Source organism: Xenopus laevis, chromosome 8S, assembly GCF_017654675.1.
Source record: "Xenopus laevis strain J_2021 chromosome 8S, Xenopus_laevis_v10.1, whole genome shotgun sequence".
Classification (NCBI taxonomy): Eukaryota; Metazoa; Chordata; class Amphibia; order Anura; family Pipidae; genus Xenopus; species Xenopus laevis.
In genome coordinates this window covers 34820667-34840221 of record NC_054386.1, presented here as the reverse complement: position 1 = coordinate 34840221, position 19555 = coordinate 34820667, and the positions used below count along the sequence as shown (strand labels likewise).

Sequence of the window (19555 nt, the reverse complement as noted above, 5' to 3'; positions counted from 1 at the left end):
ATTAACCACATGCAGTGATCCTTTACTGTAGTGATATTTTTACCTCTGTAATATTTTTTCTTTCTTCCTCAGCTGAGCTGGAGAAACAAAAAGGAGTAATGCGACCCAACACGTCTCCCGGGCCAGGGATAAAGGAAACAGTGAATGGGACTTTGGGCCGACCCAGCCTGGATGATACTTATGCACTAGGGGAAGGGCTTAAGCGAAGTGCACTAAGCAGTTCCCTAAGAGATCTCTCTGAGGCTGGTGAGTCCCCCCTCAATACTCTTCCAACATCAGCATTGCCTTAATCATGTTCATGCCTTGTCCAGCAATGCCCACTTGCAACAAACTTCAAGATGATAGGTTCAAAAAGTTTAATGAGGTGTAAGAGATCTGCTAGAACTGATAGATCGGACAGACAGATTTGACTTTTGGTGACAGTGGGGGTGGTTTGGGGTTTCGTTACTTATGGAAAGGGAGTCTCCAGGTGGTGACACTGAGAAGACACAACACCCTACATTTTCTATAAATATATAGAGATTTAATAAATAAGGCCAACACTTTGCATTATACAGAGTGATAGGCTCCTAGATTTGCGAGCCAGTGGGGAACAGCCAGTTTACTTTAATAGTGCCACCTGGTGGATATTTTTTGGGAATTGCACACAAATCTAAGCTCAGTGCTGCAGCTTGAGATACAGTGAGTAGCAATGGGGGTGTTGGCAACTGCTTTTGCTTAGCATTTCATATTTCTCTCTGCTTGTCTTTCCGATCACATGCTTTTCTCCTGCCTTGTCCATCCTTGTTATCGTCACCTTCTACCTTTGTCTTTTGCTATCATTGGTGAATTCCTTTCTTGTTTTGGAATTGCCTTCCCATCGTCACTGATCCTTTCCATGAACCCCCTATTCATTCATCCATTAAACCCAACATCTTCCACTTTGTTCCTTCACTTGCCCCTTAATGCCTGCTTGTTACTAACTTGGTGCATAGGTAAGAGAGGGAGGCGGAACAGCGCTGGATCATTGGACAGTACGATTGAAGTAAGTTGTGAATGGTTTGCCGCTTGCCTCTGTGATGTGATGCCCCCTTTATGGTAGCCAGTAGTGTTTTGTTTAAACCGTTACTGGTTTATGTTATGCATGGCCACCTCTCCTTGGATTCGGAAAAGGAAAGTCAAGCTCGGCACATGTGGCTTACATATTTTTTTTTTTTTTTTTAATCTTAGGGATCTATCATTAGCAGCCCTCGCCCTCACCAGCGGATTCCACCTCCTGCACCAGCCCCTCCAGAGGAATACAAAGCTCCCAGACCAGTCTCCAATTCTTCCTCTTTCCTGGGATCTCTGTTTGGAACCAAGCGAGGAAAGGGCCCTTTCCAGAACGTGCCCCCTTCCCCCTTGCCTCCTCACCCACAAACTCCTCCGGGAATGCCTGAAGGACAATCCAAAATCCAGGCTCTGCATGCCCAGTACTTCCATAATCAGGGTGTTTTGGCTCAAGCTCCACCACCTTACCACTCTCAGCCACCCACAACTGCTCCACCACCTCAGCCACACCAGCCGCCTCCTCCACCTTCCCATCGTTACCATGTGCCACCGACCTCTGCACAGTTTACATTGCAGCGCCCAGGCCAGCAAAAGAGACAACCTCCAGTAGGTGGGACACCTATGACGCCTAGTTCTCCCCACCCGCAATACACCCTGCATGGCAGACACCAACCTAACCAGCCTCAGTCGCCTTTACCCATGTATGGTGCAGTGCCTCAGCATGCCATGAGTCACACTTACCCCCAGCACATACACCAGACACAACACACAATGCAGAAACAGCCCCCAAAGCATTTTGTATTTAGCCATCACACTTCTGCCATGCCTTCCCAACCACAAAGGCCCTCCCAGTATAATCAGCAACACAACCAGTCCCCTTGTTCTCCTATATCACCCATCCCGCCTCACCCATCATATCCTCCACTGCCCCCTCCATCTCCCCACACGCCACACACACCTCTCACTCCGCATTCACCCCTGCTCCCAACATCCCCATTGCCCCAGCATGGTTCTCATCACCCTATGGGCTCTAATACAGCGCCTGGGAACCCCAAACAGAAACCAGTCAACAGAATCAGTACAGTGGTGTGATAGCCAGGGAACCCCCGGGCACTCAGGGGCAGGCGCATGTACTGAGAGAGAGCAAGTCACCGGCGTGCTCATGCAGCAGATAAGGGTCCCTGCTGTTTTCAACCTGTGGCTGCATCCACTTCCACCTTTTACTGAGACAGACCTTAGAGGACAGTCGCATCGCTGGGACATTGCTCTCAGAAGACCAAATGTGGCATTTGTACTTGCAGGCGCACCTCATACCTTGTCTTCTCTGCATGGAACCATTTCAAAGCAACATGCATGGGATGACAAGGTCTACAAGGACATGGAAATGGTCATCCATGGCTAATGGACAGTGGTATCCCCAGGGCACTTTGTGGTGCCGTGGGAGGGGATGCTGTTGTAAAGGTGATTGTTATTTTTTTTCCATATTTTTCCAGTACATCCTTTTACCTTTTTGACATGTGTGGAAATGTATGTGTAGAGTGGAAGCTTGCGTGTTAAACGGGATTCCCTTGTAAAGAAGGAGGGGCGAAGCCCAACTCTTCTGCTGCTATGAGGGCACGTGAGTGGGTGCAGGATGGCTTGATACAGAACACGTGTAAGGACCTTAGAAACTCCTCAGGGGTAGGACGTGGTAGGTCCATCCCCTTATTTGCTTCAGTTGAGGACCATGTAATTTATGTTTATAAAGGACTTCATTTAAAGGTATCTGGGTTCATATATATATATGTATATAGCAATCAAGCTGTCAAAATTGACAGGGCGCTCGGACTGCCCTGCCGCCTAGCACAAACGGAGCCAATGCTGCTTTCTTTACAGAACTAAATACAGAATGCTATATATAAATATCTATATATATATATATATATAAATACATATAAAGAGATCTATATTAATATATATATTTAAAATGTATAAGCCCTGCGTGAGACATGAATTTATTATATGTAGACCGAGAGAAGAAGATATATTGTTCCCTAAGTGCGTAATGTTCAAATCATAACTACATTACCTCCTGGCCTGGACCATAACCTCTGTCGTGTGTATCAGATTTTAGACAATGGGTGCTGCCTGTGACCCTTTCCAAAGCCTTTACAGCCCTAGCTTTTTCTGCTTGACTTCGTAAATTATGAGGGGCACCCATGGCAGCAGATCTTTACAACTACAGTACAGAGCTTTCTCCTTGCACCAGATTAGATGCACATTTAGAAAGCATGCATATCGGGTATTCAGGAAAGTAAGAGAACAATCCTCTCATTGGCACGGCAGTGGGGTCCAATTCTACTTCCATATTTTAATAAGGCCAAAGGCCAGACAGCTTTCACTTTCCCTTTATTTGTGCACCAGTGGTATAAATGCCTGTCTGCATACCCAACGGAAGTCCCTGATTTTTATGATCCCCTTTGCACTTTCTCCAAACACTCCTTGTTATTATGTTTGCTGCACTTTACAGGGTATATTCTGCATAGGAGGGCTCAGAATGCTACTGCTTGGGCTCTACCTGGAAGCTCTGGCACCACAAGGATATAAAAAGCCATTGTGACAGTAATGTTTTTTTCCACTATGCACAACAATTCAGAGAACTTACTCTCAACAACAAACAAAGCTAGAAATGCTGCTCCATATGTTTGGGTAGCTGTACTAGCCCGAAGCCACCAATGTGGAGGTTATTCCACCCAAAAATTCCCACAGTAGCTCTCCATCTTCTTTTCTGTTGATTCCTGGCACAAGCTCTGGCCTGCTTTCACTTACTGAGCTTAGGGCCCCACTAATAATATATAATCTATACAATATAACAATTATGTTCAGGGCTGGACTGGGCCAGTCGGATGCCAGCAAAAAACCTGGCCCTGGTGGGCCCCGTCAACCCGTAGCCAATCCTGCGCTGCCCTCCCCAATCACTCCCCTGCTGCCATCTCCCAGACAAGGCAGATGGTATGTGCAGAGAGGGAGAGGCTTGTGGTGGTTAAGCAGTTGGCGGGTGTCCCTGGGGTAGCAACATGGTAGGCCTCGCACATAGGGTTGCCACCCGGCCGGTAAAAATGATGCTTGGTACCAATGTTATTGATAGGAAAAAACGTCAAGAATATCGAAAGCCCGGAATCTTTTTCCAGAAAAGGTGGCAACCATACTCGCACACCCCAGTCTGACCCTGATCATGTTACAAGGAAACTACATGGCCTAACTCTAGCCAGATTCCTTTTTAATTAGGATTGAGTGCTCCTTTAAATGCTTTCGATTTCAATATTAGTGCATGGAAGTGTTTGGGCAAATCTTTCTTGTCCTCCTTTTCACTAGTTATAGAAGATTCCAAGCTGAATGGCTGCCACTTTGTACTCCATTGAGTAGAAGATGCCAAGCTTAATGGCTGCCACTTTGTACCCCATTGAGTAGAAGATGCCAAGCTTAATGGCTACCACTTTGTACCCCATTGAGTAGAAGTCCTTCTGTTGTCAGAAAATTATATAACTGCTTCTCCTTTACATTTATTTTTAGCCCACAAAATCGGAATCCCCATCCAGACCGGAAAATGATTGCATCACACAGGAAATATAGCACATAATTAAACCTATAAAATGGCAATTATCCTACAGCTTCCCCCAATCAGCCATATGGCTGCCTTTTGTCTCCAAGTGATGAGATATTTGGGTAACTTGCCATCAGGGTATGATTTTTGCAGGTTTTGGGTTCATTTTAATTAGTGAAACCCTTCTCGCTTCTACAAAACGGCCAAAGTTACTTTTCTCTTACTTTTCATTGATCTGATAAAATAACAGTAGTTCTGTCTTGCTTTATGGCAGGGATTCTAGATATATATATACTCAGGATAAGAGCACAAGTCTTATAAGGCCATCTACTGCAACTAAGATGTGTTAACAATGTATAAAGGTTTTTAAAAATTGGGGTCATTGACTGTTAAATGTATCTCTTTAACACCAGGATGTCCAAACAGTAGATCATGATCTAGCAGTAGATTCTGAGCCAGTGAATCGCATTTTCATGGCAGTCTTTGACTTAGACTTTTAAGTTGTAGATAATTGCACTAAAAGTAGACCCTGCCTCACCAAAATCTTAACTTCCCTATAACAATACGGATGCTCTTGCTTGAACCCTGTGCAAGATAAACCAGTCGCATGTTTTTCTGCCACACCACTTTTATTGCCAATTATATATATATATATAATTTCAACCATTTGTCTCCTGAGCTTTTAGCAAAGGGTGTCCATTGGCGAGGGAGAGTTATTGTTCTTGATATTGCATACTGTTATTCTGGCCAATGTCACATTACACTCGTGCAAAAGCGTTTAGCGAATAATAATCCTGGAGGCACAAAGTATTTTTAATTTCATTGTGCTTCGAGGTCTAGTAACCCATAGCTACCAATCAGCAGTTTGCTTTCAATCAGTAAATGTACCCTGCTGTTTGGTTGCAAGGGCACCGTTGGGTCATTTAAAAACACGTGGGCAGTAACCCATGGCAACCAGAGGTTTGTTTTGATTGTTCTACCTGCAGCTGGCTGGGAAAAGCTAATCACTGATTTGTCGCTATTGGTTATTCCCCATCTACTAATTTGCCCAATGTTTATTAAGGAGGGGAACTGTCTCAAGCTTTCATTGGTTTATCGCTCAGGTGGAATATCAGATTTGAGACCCTCAGATGTGACAGGGGATATTCTGAGACATGACTGATCAGCTATATCTATGTGAAGGATATAGACAGAGATCTTAACCTGTTATGCAGGTGTGACTTAGGGGGTTATTTATTAAAGTCCGATTTTTCATAGTCCAAAAAGTCTGAATAAAAAGTATGCCAACTCAGACCTGGCGAGATCATGTAAAAGTCAATGGCAGATGTCCTGAAGATATCCGAATTTGCAATGGGTTTCCGAAAAAGTTGTGGTATTCGGCGTCAAATCCGAAGAAGTCGCAAATGCAGATTTTTTTGCAGATCTTATTGTGACTTTTCTCGCACAAGAATTTTTCTGAAAAATTTAATTTTAATGGGGGGGAAGTCAGTGTGGATTTGGTCGGAGTGACTTTCCAAAAATAGTGAGATAAATTCGGATTTTGATAAATAACCCCTTAATGTTGTATTCCTGAATTCTAACTCAGCCTGTGACAGTCAGGCTCTTGGTTGAACTACACCTCCCACCTGGCTAGTGTTGCATTCTGGGCGCTGTAGTTCAACAAGACCCACAATCTCACAGGGGTTTACACCTTTGATCTCTCTTATGAATGGCTTCTATCCCGTGTTTTTTTTAAATTTTGTATGCTCCCAGCATGCTTGTGGTGTGCTGATTTAAAGGCACAACACTACTGTACAGACCTGGATGTGTGTATAGACTATATATTATAAATATTTCCTATGGAATGTTGATCCAGCCTGTGCCGCGTTGGGGGAGGGTTGGGATTTGGGGCAAGTAGCTCTCTGTGGGACAGGTATCTTGTCCTTTATTTTATTTGTTTAATTAATGGTTCTGTTTTTACAACCAATTTGGGACTGAATTACTTTGTTTTTTTTTTTTGTGTTAGCCGTGGTGGGCTTGGGGAGGGAGGGGATGACAACATATTAAGTATATATGGAAACCAGATGTATATATTGTGTATATTTATTGCTTCGGAAACGAGAAAAAAAAGTCTGTTACTTGTGTGTACACAGCTGTGTCCTGTTTTATTTGTCTCTCGTCCCAGAGCAGAATGGCCTGCAGCCGGGATGGGAAGACTAGGGGGTCTCCATTGCTAGCACCTGCCCCCCCTATTGGCAAGGGCAAGAGATCTGCTTGCAGGCTTGGTCTTTTGTTGGTTGGGTGCCAGCTGCTTCCTTTCCAAATGTTGCACAGCACCTCCTACAGGGTGGGTATCATTTGTTAGGGCAATGTCACACCAGTCGTGGTGGCATCATGGCACATGTGATATTCAACCTGTACAGAAACCAATTGACAATGATCAATCTGGAGATATATAGATATATATATATAGATATAGATATATATCTATATATATATATATATATATATAATACACAAAAGCCATGAATATCCTGTAAATTATATCCTTATAAACGGTGAGTTCTGATGTCATCAGTTATAAACGGTGAGTTCTGATGTCATTTCTGTCACATGACTCATTGAAATTTGTGTATTATAATAAATAAAGTACCCCCAGTTGTAAAATATGAGGATATTAGAACTTACCTCGGAGTTCCATGACCTGTATAAAAACACTCGGCCTTCGGCCTCGTGTTTTTATATGGTCATGAAACTCCTCGGTAACTTATAATATCCCTATATTTTACAAAAGGGGGTACTTTATTCACTATATATATATATATATATATATATATATATACACACACACACACGCTCGCGACCTGGAGCACTCCCAAGATCTGAACAATGCCTGGGTGCAGGTTATATTATAAACATCAAAATGACAAAAGAACCGCACAACCAGGTCTTTTGAAGGTGAAAAAAAACAAAAACAGCACACAAAACACACATATTTAAAAGCTAAAATGGCACCAAAGTTCAAATCATGACGTCATCCTTAAACAGTGCTCTCATTGGTGATCACAATTACATTGTATCTGAGCCCATTGTGAATGGGTTTAAGTAAATACGTGTCTAGATTTGCTACTTAAGCCCCATAGGAGACTTGTGAATCGTGGCAGTCTCCGCAAATAAATCTAAATAAAAGGTGTCCTTATGTGTTATATAACAATCCCATGATTGAGTGTTGGTAAAAACATTACTTAGCGCATATCACATGCGCTGCTGTACTTGTTCCCCTTGGACATCTGTAAGTTGCTCATATATAATGTATAGTTTTTCGATTGGGTTGGCTCAGGCACTAAAGGGTTAATTCCTCCACGCTCACAGCAGTGTCTGGGTATTATACTCGATATTCTGACAGATGTATCACCTCCTGTCGGGGTTCACTTACTTCTGCACGAAGGTATGTGTTTCTACTGTAGGCCGACCTTCAATCGCCACCCATCTTAGTCCATCCAGGGATAAGAAGAGAAACCTGAGAATCAGTACATAAATTGTTAAATCACCAAACGTTACGATGAACGCTACGTATCATTATTCAAGCCTTCTAATCACAATATAGTGTCAATCTACACATATTTGGTCAACAGATAGCAACAATGTAAATCAGGATGAAGATAAGCTCCAATAAAAGTCTCAAAAGAAACCATGAACCGTCCAAAGTTTTTTTGTTGGTATCTTTTTGTTAATTAGTCCTAATGAATACAATCCTTGATTCTAACGTGCACTAGTTTTGAATAAACCAGTATCCTCCTGCGTTGTTTAATGGAGAAGTCAGACAACAGAATCAATGGAAGTCTAGTAGAGGATGTTACTTAATATCACCAAGTTAGTAGAAGGGAGACATCGGTAGAGTTTCATTTAGACCATGGGGAACCAGCGTATTCAATTTGTAGATCCACATCGACTCTCTCTGTACAAGTAATAAGTCTCTATTTCCCTCTCTTTTGGGGACAGGTATATGATCTATGATCATGTGTCGGAATTGTGATAACGTGTGTTTGTGAATCAGCCAGTGTTTCGAGATTGGTTGGTCCACTTTTCCTGTAGTCGAGGCCATTCTAATAGCACTCCTGTGATTGTTCATTCTCTCACGGTATGTGGTGGAGGCTTTCCCTACATAATGTAGTCCACAGGGGCACCATGCCATATAGACCACATGGTCTGTAGTACAAGTCACCCTGTGTGTTTTATGTTGAATATATGTCCAGTCATTGGATGAGTGATCTGGGAGCCATTACAAGTAAGACAGCTAGCACACTTAAAGCATCCATTCCTTAAAGGTCTATCTAACCATGTCCCTCCCGTCTTGGGGGTGTTTGTTAGGTCTTTCTTCACAAGTAAGTCACTTAGGCTGCGGCCCTTTCTGTATGCAACTAGTGGAGTCTTCTTCTCAAAAAAGGGTAAACTAGCATCAGATTTTAGAATTTCCCATCTATTTTTCAGGGATTCCTTCAACTGGGCACTCCTATCAGTCCAATCCATCACAAAAATTAAGTCAGGGTTTTCCCTAGGGCAATGTTCCTGTTTGACCAACAGTACATCCTGTGTATGCATTTTAGCCCTTTGTAACTGTTCATTAATCAACTCTCTCGGATATCCCCTCAAAACAAACTGTGACATTAGTGCAGAGAGTTGCAGTTCAGCCGTCATCCTGTCTGAATTAGTCCGAATAATACGCAAAAATTGGGAATACAGGACCCCTCTGGACATGTGTGGTGGGTGGTGCGAGTGCGCATGTACTAGGCTGTTACGGTCGGTTTCTTGTAAAGGGAAGTCCCCAATCTATCCCCATGTCTAAAAATGGTAATATCCAGAAAGTGGATATGCTGTGTGTCATACAAGATACAAGATATGCTGTGTGTCATACAAGAAATCAAAAGCAAATCATCTATATATCGTTTATAAAAACAGATGTTTCTTCCGCCCATAGGTAACAGATATTGGACCTCAAACTGTTCCATATATAGATAAGCAAATGAGGGGGCAGCGTCTGAACCCATCGCGGTCCCGGAGATTTGTAAATAGAAGATCCCTTTGAAAGTGAAGTAGTTGTGGGACAAAATCAGATCAAGAAGTGAGATCAAAAATTCTTTGGGAGGTGAGCCCAAGTGTGTTTTAATCAATGCATGCCTCAACACCACTGACATGTGGAATAACCGTATACAAGCTAGACACATCCATCGTGACCAATAAACTGTCTTCCGGCACATTTAAGTCCTTCAGGAGTGTCGGTAGATGCGACGTGTCTCTAATGTATGAATCCATAGTTTGTACTGCAGGCACTGATCTATATATTTGGCCACCGGCTGGAATAGGGAACCCATTGCTGAAATAATCGGACGCCCCGGGGGCTCAGTGATTGATTTATGGATCTTGGGTAAAGTATATATAAATGGTACCCTAGGGAATTCAGTCATCAAAAATCTATGTGTGCTTCCATTGATCCACCCCGAGTCTAGGGCCAATTTAGTTAAAGAATCCAAAGAATTTTTGTATGAATTTGTGGGATCCCCTTTCAATCTGGTATATGTGTTTGTATCAGCCAATTGTTGGCAGATCTCACTTTCATAATATGTCCTGTCCAACAGTACTATGGCGCCACCCTTGTTAGCCTGTCTAATGATAGGCTTATTATCCGCCTTCAAAGTTTTCAGGGCTTCCCTTTCACAATTCGAGAGATATGAATAAAAATTCCCCTTTGTTTGGTGTATTTCACAAGAATCTTTAGCTAATAAATGAGTGAATGTGGCGATGGAAGGGGCTGTGTTAGAGGGTTTGAAATTGCTTTTGGGCTTAAGTCCTTTGGCTTGTATCTCGCCCTTATCCTTGTAGTAATCCCTTAATTTGAGATTCCTCTTAAACCTGTGTATATCTTTATATACCCCAAATGAATCAGAATGATTAGTGGGGATAAATTTCAAGCCCCTATTCAAAAGTCTTGTTTCTCCCATCGTTAGTGAATGTTGTGATAAATTTACCACTATGTTCTCCTCCTGCCCCTCCGTGGTGGGTTTTTTTGTGACGATTTGCTCCTCCCCTCCTAGTTCCCCTTCTCTTCCTCTGTCTATGTGGGAGGGGGGGACTCCTAAAAAAGGTTGTGTATATATATATATATATATATATATATATATATATATATATACACACACATACACACAAACACAGTTAGGTCCATAAATCTTAGGACAGAGACAACTTTCTTTTTTCTAATTTTGGTTCTGTACATTACCAGAATGAATTTTAAAAATGAGGAACTAAAGCCTTTTTTTAACACAATCACTCCATTTCAGGGGCTAAAAAGCAATTGGACAATTGTCTCAAAGGCTATTTCATGGGCAGGTGTTGGCAATTCCTTCATTATGTCATTATCAATGTAGCAGATAAAAGCTCTGGAGTTGATTTGAGGGGGGGTGCTTGTATGTGGAAGACACCATGCAGCCAAAGGAGGTATCCATGCAGGTGAACAAGCCATCCTTAAAGGGATACTGTCATGTAAAAAAAAATTTTTTTCAAAATTAATCAGTTAATAGTCACATGACCAGGGGCAGCTGGGAAATTGACAAAATGTCTAGCCCCATGTCCGATTTCAAAATTGAATATAAAAAAATCTGTTTGCTCTTTCGAGAAATGTATTTCAGTGCAGAATCCTGCTGGAGCAGCACTATTAACTGATTCATTTTGAAAAAAAAAATTTTCCCATGACAGTATCCCTTTAAGCTGAAAAAACCCATCCGAGAAATTGCTACAATATTAGGAGTAGCAAAAGCTAAAGTTTGGTACATCCTGAGAAAGAAAGCACTGGTGAACTCAGCAACACCTGGACGTCCACAGAAGACAACAGTGGTGGATGATCGCAGAATCATTTCCATGGTGAAGCGTAACCCCTTCACAACAGCCAAACAAGGGTGTATCCAAGTCTACCATAAAGTGAAGACTGCATGAAAGTAAATACAGAGGGTGCACTGCAAGGTACAAGCCACTCATAAGCCTCAATAATAGAATGGCTAGATTGGACTTTGCTAAAAAAAAAAAAAAATCTAAAAAAGCCAGCACATTTCTGGATAACATTCTTTGGACAGATTAAACTAAGATTAACCTCTACCAGAATGATGTCAAGAAAAAAGTATGGAGAAGGCGTGGAACAGGTCATGATCCAAAGCATACTACATCATCTATAAAACATGACGGAGGCAGTGTGATGGCTTGGGCGTGCATGGAGACTGGGACACTAGTGTTTCTCGATGATGTGACACAGATCAGAAGCAGACAAATTAATTCTGAGGTGTTCAGAGACACACTGTCTACTCAAACCCGGCTAAATGCAGTCAAATTGATTGGGAGGCGTTTTAAAATGGCCCAAAACGTACAGCCAAAGCAACCCAAGAGTTTATTAAAGCAAAGAAGTGGAATATTCTTGAATGGCCAAGTCAGTCACCTGATCTGAACCCAATTGAGCATGTGTTTTACTTGTTGAAAACTAGCCTTCCGACATAAAGGTCCACAAACAGCAACTGAAAGCCGATGCAGTAAAGCCCTGGCAGAGCATCAAAAAGGAGGAAGCCCAGATTCTGGTGATGTCCATGAGTTAAAGACTTCAGGCTGTCATTGCCAGCAAAGGGTATTAGAAATTAACATTTTATTTTCAGTTTTTTTAATTTGTCCAATTACTTTTGAAAGTAAGTGATTGTGTTAATAAAAAGGCTGAAAGTCTGCAGTTCAACTGCATCTGAGTTGTTTTTTTTTTTTTAAAATTCATTGTGGTAATGTACAGAACCAAAATTAGAAAAAAGTTGTATCTGCCAAAGATTTATGTCAAAGATTTATGGACCTAACTGTGAGAGAGATATATAGTGAATAAAGTACCCCCTCTTGTAAAATATAAGGATAAGTTACCGAGGAGTTTCATGACCATATAAAAACACAACTGAATCCTAATCCTTAGGAAGGGAAATCGCGTGACTTTTTGTCAGAAAACAAGTAAGTAAAGACGGTTATCCCCTTCCCACCCCTAATTTGCATATACAAATTAGGATTCTGTTCAGTATTCCGCCGAATCTTTTGCAAAGGATTCGGGGGTTTGGCTGAATCCAAAATAGTGGATTCGGTGCATCCCTAGTAACTATATGGGGGAAGATCTTGCGACTTCTGGGAGGCCCCTGAATTATAGGGGGCTCAGGAGGACACCAGTTGAGATTTTTTTTATATATTTATGTAACGTGCCATATCCTAAAGTTAAGGTGGGCCCAGTAACTTCTAGTCACACCAGGAGGCCTTGTACATTCAGATTCTTTTGTGTATTTAAAGGAAAAGGAAATTTAGACTTTTAGACCATTTGATATATTTATGGTAAGATTTGGATAAACTCTCGGATAAACTTTAAAGCCCAGCACTGAAGGTCAGCTTGGAAAAGAGTTGCAGTAAGAGCTTATTTGCTCTCCTAGATATTATTGGAACTATGGCTGATACATTGATACTTTTCTTTATCTATAACCTTATGAGCTGAGGGGACCCTGCACCTCAAAAAGGGGGAGGGTTGAACAGGAGAATAATTCAACAACCACTGCAATAAAACGAATGGTACAGAGATATTTTTATTCTGTGTTTGGCTCTGTCCCAGATGTACGTTTATATGGCTCAGTGGGACTAATTACTACATACAGCATATAAACAACTGTGCTTATGCACCCCTGCACCTTATGTCTTATATCCCTTCACCTTTTGGCATGTAAGCTTTGCATCCTGAAATTTAGGCAAATACAGATGGCCAATGGAAACGAATTGGAGATGGCAACCCCTTAAACTCAACCAGCCCTATCACACACATATACAGTAGGTATGTCCATTTAAAGGTATGTAGCTTGGGAATTGATACCCTGGTCTCTCTTGGGTTTCTGTATCTGTTATAAATGTTGTATCAATGCATCAACACATTCTTGCCAAGGTTATAACCATGGAATTTCGCAGCCTTTAGCTACTATATAAGACCTTAACTTCTCCTAATGGGCTTGATCAGGTCCGGACTAAGAATTAAAATAGGCCCTGGCATTTCAGGTACTCAGAGGCCCAATCAGCCCACACGGGCCCAAACAGCCCCCACCAACCCACTAAATATTAACTTTATATGGCACCTTATAGCAGCCCCTCTGGCATTTGCCAGAACCCACAGATTGCCAGTCTGGGCCTGGGCTTGATACGAAACAGAGGAATGTACAATGTAATGCAGCAAGGTTAGTGAACTGCGTACTCACACAAGAGGTGGCAATGTGGAAATCAGTGTAGAAGTTGGCCATGACCCTATGCCAACAGAGCCTGTAAAACTGAGCTGGTATGGTTACAATGGAAGGAGTATTGTGTTGGAAAGATATAAGAGAAAGCAGAAAACCAGGGGCCTCCAGTTGTTGCCAACTACCCCTCTCAGTATGAACCGTTGGCCAAACACTATGATCTGAAAAAGCCACTCAGATGTAGTGCAAGGTAACTAATTATTTTCTGAACAATTATGGATATAATAATTTGGCCAGTGGATTAACTATTTGGATGACACCACAATACTTGGGCAAAGGATGCAACATGGCAGCTACCACAACTAAACAGATATATGGTTGAGATGTGCAAGCTGTCCCGAAACCCGCAAGTGGGTTAGGTTCAGGCCGACTTCCACACAATCTTTGCAGACTATGTGCAGGTTGGGCACATGGAAAAGTTCAGCCTAAATCCAACCTTACAATGCCCTTTTCCACCTCCCTTCTGCCGTTTATATAGGCTTCCTCCTTCCGTAACACCAGAGTGGCCATGGACCTTTAAAAACCAAGGCTCTCCAGGTTAGAGTTGGGTGTGGTTTAAGGCGTATGTATGTTAATATGTTATAGGTATGTTTTCCCCTTCCCACCCCTCAGATTAGGTTTGGTATTCGGCCGAATCTTTTGCAAAGGATTCGGGGGTTCGGCCCAATCCAAAATAGTGGATTCAGTGCATCCCTAGTATGTTATAGAATGCCTTATTCCTAGCAACTTTGCAAATGCTTTTCATTATTTATGTATATTGTTTTTTTAAATATCTGCCTTTCTTTTCTGCCTCTTTTTATCTTTCAAATAGGGGTCACTGACTCTGTCAGCCAAAAGTGATTGCCTTTTGTGTCTGCACTTTTACCGTTATTTCTTTTATTATTTATTTTCTATGCAGGCCCTCTCCTATTCCTATTCTCCTTTCTTGTTTAAACCACTACCTGGTTGCTAGGGTAAATAAGACCTAAATATACCAAACTGCAGAGCTGCTGAATAAAGAGCAATATGCCTGAAAAATCATAATAAATAAAAACTGATCACTGATTGAAAATCAGAGTCTACATCGGTGATCTCCAACCAGCAGCTCATGAGCAACATGTTGAATCTTGAATGTTGCTGTGGGTTATAGAGGGTGCTGCCAGACCTAGTACACTAATTGGAGAAGGTGAAACTGGGTCCCATATACCAGTAAGAAGGTACATCAAGAAGTAATCAACAATCAGTAATTAGTGGTATCAGCCCATTGCAATGTAATGTGTTTCCTGGGATGTGGTAATGAGCATCTTCTATCATTGGGGATTATAATAGGATATTTTTTTTCCCTTAATGCTTTGGTGGTTATTAAATCTGTACACCCCCAAATTATTGATTGGGTTTGTGCTGAAGGGGATTAACACGAGTGAATTCTCCCTACCCCGCTAGACGTCTCAGCTTCATAACTAAGTGTGGGCTGTGTGCACTAATCTTTATATAATACTGAATGAAACTGTGACACAATAGCCTCTAAACAGCAACCAATTTATTATTCCCAGGGACCGTGCTGCTCCCTCTGAAAGGGTTTCTTTGCTGAAGTAGAACATGCATTATATGCTGCACTGACGAGCGATATAGAAATGAACTCCCCGCCAGCAGGAAGAGGTATAACTGGGAATGAGTGGTCTATATAGGTATCCTTTTATTCATGGGTAGTATCCTCAATAAGCAATGTGCTGCTTATTTGAGTGAATTATATCACAATGTACATGTATTATGTATTATGTGCACCGGCATTGTGACGTCCCCCTGGTGGCTGCAAAGAATGAGGTGTGTATAGAAATACAGTGTAAAACATAAGAAGGCCACATTGCTTATCCATAAAGCGCATCCCTTGATCACTAAAATTTCCAGGTAAGTACATCTGCCATACTTAAAAAGATTAGAAATACAAATGATTAGCATATTAATCATAAAAATGATAATCTGAGCTAAATGTTAATCCAAATGGTAAATATTCCATAGGCATAGAGCGCACAAGTCAAAGCCATATGCCCTAAAAAACAAGTGCAGGCCTCCCTTTCGTGAGTCAATTATATTTATACCAATGGCAAGGGTAGAGCAAGTAGTGGGTAGATCTTATGATATAACTAAGCAACATTTAAAAGGATATGTTTCACAAGATATTACTCTGTATTAAACAGTGCTGCCATTTAGGGGAGCTTTGTTGTCCATAGGAAACCTCCTCCCCTCCAGTTGACAAAGTGCCCTGTCTGTCTTTGCCCTCTCATTGCTGAATTCTTCTTCTGCACAAAGCCATTCTCTTACTTGAACTTGGTCACACTGTAGGTCTTATCTCCCCTATGCTTACACATGATCTACATCCTGTTGAAGCCTATCTTCCCAGCACATTCCATGCCAGCTCTGCTTTATCTAGCCAGAAAACCCTCTGTGCAGCTCTCCGTCTCTATCTCATTACTTTTGTTCACCTTCCATTTATCCTTCTTGGCCTGCTCCTAACTGGTGATCTAAATTATAGAAAGATCCCTTATCCCTAAAACTCCAGGTACAAAGCATTCTGAATAACAGATACCTGTATTTGTTTTACAGTGGCCACTATAAAAAAAATTGTGGACCCTAAAGGTAATATAACATAGAGCAATTTAGGACATTTTGAACCACCAGAATCACCACTATGCGAGCAACTTTCTCTTGGAAATGGAGGAGCCCTGATTAGAGCAATTCCTTAAACGTACTTGCACAAGCACTACTGTGCAGTTTCCATTAAGCTTATTGTGGCCAATTTTGTGATGCAGTGACCCTCCCTTCTGGGTACTACAAGCTGCCTGTCCATCAAAACTTCTAAAATCAACCCTTGTGCCATGGGCATTTTGATTACCATGTTTCTTCCTTGGTGGTGAAAATACAACATTAAAGGCCTAGGCTAAATTTTTAGGTAAGCATCAAATGAAAGGACGTGTTTTCTTTCAAATTGCATAGAAGGGGGCATTTGAGATGACAAAACATCCAACATCCAAGTCCAAAAAGATGATTAGCAGAGGGACTGGGATATGAACACTTAGCCAATGTCAAACATGTTATTTCTACCAGCGTATTCACTGCCATCCAGCCAATGTTTCAGCAACAGCCACAGTCACCACATCCACCTTTCAGGGCACACATGGGATAATTTTTGGCCAAAAATATGAGCAATGAGTGATGGATGCCATGCCTGTTAGTGCTGCTAAACATGCCAAGTGTTACACTAGAATAAAGGTAAAATAAATAACTCCACAGAAGTTTTAATTGCATATTCCACATGCTGCACCCTCTTTGTAACTGCATTTGGTACAATCAGGTTAGCCCCTCCAAGGAACATAAGATGGTTGGCACATCTGGTCTCCACCTGTTGCTTTGACCTTTTTTGGCTATTTATTTGCTGTCATGGAAACATAAATTGATCTCCTACTCCCCTCCCCCCTGTGCGTAACTTGAAGTGATTTGTGACTTTTGGAATGTCTCCAGCTGCTCTTGCTTGCTACCCACTACCTGTACAACCCATTTCTTGTTGTTGACTGTTCTAGGAAACCCACCTTGTGCCATGCCCACTCTCACTGCCCAAAGTTCAGCTGCCCTGGCTCTCCTTCCCATGTCTCTTTTTCAGAACTCTTTGCCTGCCATATCTGGTGTCCTTCCATGATAGGGACATCATGTGTAGGCACCACTAGATGGCCTTCTGAGCATGCTCCCACATAGTGAGGTGCTCACTCAAACCAAAGAGGCATGGGAAGGTAACCTTAAGAATGGTGACAACGCTTCTATTGACTATGGTAGCTGTACAATATTGTGTACATTAGCAACCCAAGACAATGGAAGACACAATCTTTAAGCAAACTTTCCTGGGTGACCTCTTAAGGTTTGATCCCTCTTTCAACTTGGCTATTCATAGTGTACTCAGACATTTTAACAAGAATAGCTTCTATCTGCATAGGGGACGTATTTTTGGAGGACAGGGTATATAATGGAATACAAAGACCACCTTTATTTTCAAGCTTATGGTCTTCATTTTATGTGAAACCTCAGTGTATGCACATGGTCAATCATGATCAAGCATGTTTAAAAATCCCACCGGGCTTGGACTGCATTAGGGCACTATATGGGATCCCAGGGCCGCCATTATTAATCACGGGGCCCCATACAACAAAATTTTCGTCCACCCCAGATCCCACCCACTCCACACCACAGTTAAAAAACCACACAGACATCATCCACTAAAAAAGGTAACACAAACATAAGTTATAAAATGCTATTGATGGTCAGAGCCCCCTTATAAGTTAAAAAAAACTGTGGCATCAAGGCCCCCAAAAAAATTGTTGGTCAGGGCCGCCCTACAAGTTAAAAAAAAATTGGTGCCAGGGCCCCCACTTAGAGTTTTTTTTAAAAAAAACATTGGACCCCCCTTTACAAGTAAAAAAAATTATACATTGGTGGCCAGGGGATTAAAAAAAAAAATTGGAGTTCAGTAGAATTGAACTGGTGGCTTCAGTACTTCAACTTTGCCTTCTTTCGTGACTTCAGGTCTTGGGACTTCGGGTCTTTTCTCCACTTTTAGGACTTCGGGTCTTTTCGCCGCTTTCGGGACTTCAGCTGTTCGGCACCTCGGCTGTTCGGGACGGAGGAGGCAGCACGGCTTCAGCGCGGTTAAGGGGGGCCTGGCTTTTTGAAAAGTGCAGCACAGCAGGCCCGGTACAGGAGTACCCCCTGTGCCCCCCCCTATTGGAGGCCCTGCAGGATCCTCTCCTAATAGGTCTGCATAGGTCCCTATTACAATCTGATCATTGACCCCGGGGGCCAAGTGATCAGTTCTAAGTAATCAGTAATCAGTAAATAAAGAGATGTGGCTCCACTGCCAGACGTTGTGCATTGGCAGAATTTTTAAAGCTGCCCAACCAATAGCTATTGAATGTGGATATTGGTTAGGATCATTGGAGCACCATACAGTTACTGAAAACTGTACAAAAGAAAAGTCACACTCTACCTCTTGTCCATACAGGCGCAATCAAAAGATCAAAAAAAATCACTAGTCCACTAAAGGTGGCCATACACGGAGAGATCCGCTTGTTTGGCAATGTCGCCAAACGAGCGGATCTCTCTCCGATATGCCCACCTTGAGGATGGCAATATCGGGCTGATCCGATCGTGGACCCTAGGGCCCAACGATAGGATCCTAACGAATGGGAATGGGGGTCGGATCGCGGGACGCATCAACGAACAGATGCGGCCACGATCCGACGGGATTTTTTGTCCCATCTGAAGCCCCATACACGGGCCAATAAGCTGCCGACTTGGTCTGTCGGCATCTTTTATTGGCCCGTGTATGGCCACCTTAAGTCTCTGAATAAACAACCCTGCCCCCCTTCCCTAGCCTTCTATTTTTCCCTCACTGATTTGCATATGCAGATTAAAGTGGCCATAGACTTAAAGATCCGCTCGTTTGGCGACATCGCCAAACAAGCGGATCTTTCCCCGATATGCCACTAAACTGCATGGCTATATCGGGGGTAATTCGAACGTTCGGCCGTATGGCCGAACGATCGAATTACGATGCGCCAAGCGGCTCCGACGGGTCGGTCGGGTAAAAATCCAACCTTCCCGATCA

The 19555-nt window shown here is 42.3% G+C and overlaps 1 protein-coding gene across 5 annotated transcripts in view; it reads left to right on the top strand.

The window, feature by feature from the left end:
- Positions 1-6739, top strand: part of iqsec2.S (IQ motif and Sec7 domain 2 S homeolog) — a 92842-nt gene extending 86103 nt beyond the window's left edge. For 4 of the 5 annotated variants that reach the window (XM_018232732.2, XM_041574772.1, XM_018232733.2 and 1 more), the window contains 3 exons: positions 73-246; positions 975-1024; positions 1210-6739. In XM_018232732.2, the coding sequence (XP_018088221.1) occupies positions 73-246; positions 975-1024; positions 1210-2121 (1136 nt within the window). In that variant the 3' untranslated portion in view covers positions 2122-6739. The remainder of the gene's footprint in view (positions 1-72; positions 247-974; positions 1025-1209) is intronic. The other variant, XM_018232734.2, reaches the window with a different exon arrangement.
- Positions 6740-19555: the final 12816 nt, after the last annotated feature.